General features: G+C 36.1%; 1 protein-coding gene across 1 annotated transcript; it reads right to left on the minus strand.

Annotated features, from left to right (window-relative positions):
* Positions 1-606: 606 nt before the first annotated feature.
* Positions 607-2,928, minus strand: LOC125828289 (endoglucanase 8-like). Its single transcript, XM_049507600.1, has 7 exons — positions 2,698-2,928; positions 1,987-2,394; positions 1,723-1,815; positions 1,482-1,649; positions 1,270-1,378; positions 1,026-1,183; positions 607-930 (listed from the first exon to the last, which is right to left on the minus strand). The coding sequence occupies exons 1-7, from the start codon at positions 2,926-2,928 to the stop codon at positions 607-609; spliced, it is 1,491 nt and encodes a 496-aa protein (XP_049363557.1).
* Positions 2,929-3,219: the final 291 nt, after the last annotated feature.

Genomic DNA, 3,219 nt, shown 5'->3' on the forward strand with positions numbered 1-3,219 from the left:
CTTGATTAGTTATCTCTTCTTCCATGGTTGTTTGTTGATCCGTATCAACTTTGCCAATTTCAATTCCAACAAAATAAAATTTCCGTGTTAAAACAAAAAGATTTGTAAGAAACTAGAAAACTATTTCTCCCATTTATTTTTCAAGAATGTGTCTCATAATTAAAATAACATGCTTGTACTTTTAAGTGATATCTGATAATATGAGATTATGCTATAGAATATCTAGTGCGACAAACGTAGAATGGTAGAAAAGTTGTACGCAAATTAATTATTCTACAATTTCCTCAGCTTTTGCGATTTAAACATTCAGCAAGATCCAGGGCCAAGTAAGAAGTATATGTAGCCAATAACTTTTAGGTGATCTTAAGAGTAGCAAAAACATAAAGATGATGCAATTTTTTCTTTAATCCCTTGTATAGAAACACACAGGTAATAATACAAGTTTCAAGAGTGAAAGATAAAATACAAAAAGATTATCAGACACTCTATGCTTCTAAGTTCTACCCTTTCTTTCTGCCTAAAGTTCCAATAAAGTACACTTTTGACAAAATGTGAGAAAGGAAATTTCAATAATCTGTACATATATATGTCCACAAGTATTCAGGACTAGGGATGTGCTTTAAAATAAGCTAACAGGCCAACAAGTGGTGCATTTACATATGTAGTTGGTTCTGACTGGGCAGCATTGGGTCTAGAATCAACAATATAATCTTTGATATCAGGTCCTCCAATCACAGCTCCTATATGCAAGTTGGGATTTGGATTTTCACTGAGGAAATATGGTGTCCCTTCTTTACATCCCATCTTCTCTGGATGTTGATCGATAGACGGCAATGAAGCCCCTCTATGGTGTATTCTTTGAGGAAATTTTGTTCCAAATCCAACCATGTATGACATGTTCATTGGATTTATCCCAAGAATATAATTCACCTGCAGATATCATATGTAACTCCATCAGTTTAGTTTCTTTTTCAAATTTGTCACGATTTTGTTGTTATTCTAATATGTAACACACACTACAATACCTGGCTTCTTGCAAAACGAATTAGCATCTTTTGAGTTACATCAATGTTGCCACAACGAATGACTCTGCTCTTCATGTAGCGTGCATAGGTAAGGAGTAGAAATGACAGAGCTGTTGGATTTTGCATATTACAAATCCCTGATTTGTACATGAGTCCACCTGCAAAAAAGAATTGAGGTTGAAAACAATTAGTACAATCATTTTTTGCTTTTGAAGTGGAAGATAAGGGGAGGGGGGAACTATACCTGGAGTGTATCTGACTGTATTGGTGGGAGATTCAGGCAATACACTGCAGACGAATGTATCAGCGTATGGAAGGAAGGGGTTAGCATTTGAAGGGTTATCGAGAACAAACTGTAGTAATGCCCACAAAAGTGAAAGATGTTAGATTGATTCGAAGACAGAGTTAGTAATTATATATGCAGAATAAATAAGAGTTTGCTCTAACTAGTTAAACCTTGGAGATAAGCACATTGATACCAGCATGCTTGGCATCCCATCCGAATTCTGATAAGCCGCTTTCCATGTCTGATTTGAAGTTTATTATGTTTTGCTTAACGTAGATCCAATACATAGGCTTTCTTGTAGCTTTGAGGAGCCACGCTGCTGCCCAAAGCAATTCATCCTGTTCAATTAGGACTACTAAGAACTTGCTGAATGTCAAAACAATTTGAAGATTATTAAGCCTTCACACTTACTTTGTATCCATTGTAATCACAATAGAATGGGCACACCCATGATCCTATGTGATCATTGTAAGATCCCCTGTATTTATCTGCAAATTCAAAAACCTGAAATTCGCGCATAAACAATAGCATTATTTTCACCTCAACTGTTTGGTAGTACCGAAAAGGAACACTTTAGTTGTCTTATTAATAATACTTCCTCTGTTTCCAAATATTAGTAGTCATGGTAAAGTGAATATATTTCAAAAAAATTGATGGCTAGTAGCATATTGTTACCTGAACAGCTCTGTTGATAAGCAATTTGGAATATGCGGGATCAGTAGGTTTAAAAACCACAGAGGCAGCAGCTAGAGCAGCAGCAATTTCAGCAGAAACTTCAGAACCAGGAGCTTGTGCAGTAACTGCAAAAGCAGTACGAGGAGTGTCCATATCTTCAGGCCTTTCCCAACAGTTGTGATCACCCTCCGCGTTACCTACTTGTGCAAAAACCACGTTGGGAATGTTTGTGGCCTTTAAGAAATAATCCGTGGACCACCTGATAGCCTCCATGGCATGTTGCAAGTCTGGTCCCATTGAATTTTTAAACTGCTCGACACTCCAAGCCAACATGGTTGTTGTAAAAGCCATCGGAAAGTGGAACTTGACATTGTCACCAGCATCATAGTACCCACCTACCAAATCCACCTAAAAAAATCCTTGTTTCTTTAAAATTTGGGGTAATATGTATTTGTACTAACAAGATTAAGAGCATGACCGGATAGATTATCCTTTCTTCATCGTAGTTTAAGAAAATAAAAAGACTTCTGAATCAAATGTATATAATGTACCAACATGTCATTTGAATCACGTTTTTCTTAAACATGCCAAGTTAATAGAATTAAAGAGTTACTACTGAATATAGGAAGTGACATTTTTTTAAACAGACTAAAAAAAAAGTAAGATGCGTAGATTGAGATAGAGAGAATATCATATATTATGTGTACTTACACCCTTGTCAGCTCCATCAAGAAGAGCAGAATCTTTTCTCCAAGTCATGCGCTGGTTAGGGGGTAATTTACCAGACCTTTGTCCCTCGAAGAAGAGAATACTTTTTGTTAGGGCATCGGCATAATTAGGATTAGGAACGTTAATTGCCACAACCGTTGCTATCAAGAAGACAAATATTGCTGCTATTATTCTTAGCACTAGACAATTAAGAGATTTTCCGCAACCAATCATCTTTAATTTCTCAATATTGGTCTTGGACTAGGTACGATGTTTGTTGTTTATTTACCAGAAGCTATCATTTGACATTATATATATACTTGTCCAAAGAACATCTTCCATCCCTAGAATGCTTTTCCATAAAGATTGGAAAAGCAAGCCTTGGAAATGCAAGTTCATTCTACAAAAGCAGACTAATGATCTCTAATTGAAGTCTTGCAGGGGATGGCAAAAAAATCACTTCTGTGGGCATAGACATCACAAGTTTACAACTTTTTGAACTGTATTCATATATTAATCACATCG

Source organism: Solanum verrucosum, unplaced genomic scaffold, assembly GCF_900185275.1.
Source record: "Solanum verrucosum unplaced genomic scaffold, falcon-dt-bn FXZP01000047.1, whole genome shotgun sequence".
NCBI lineage: Eukaryota > Viridiplantae > Streptophyta > Magnoliopsida > Solanales > Solanaceae > Solanum > Solanum verrucosum.

Excerpts from the sequence above, each read along its gene's own strand:
- LOC125828289 (XM_049507600.1), bottom strand. The coding sequence starts at position 2,928 with ATGATTGGTTGCGGAAAATCTCTTAATTGTCTAGTGCTAAGAATAATA. Across the intron at positions 1,816-1,986 it reads TTATCAACAGAGCTGTTCAG|GTTTTTGAATTTGCAGATAA; the intron begins GTAACAATATGC and ends CGCGAATTTCAG. Across the intron at positions 931-1,025 it reads TTCGTTTTGCAAGAAGCCAG|GTGAATTATATTCTTGGGAT; the intron begins GTATTGTAGTGT and ends TGATATCTGCAG.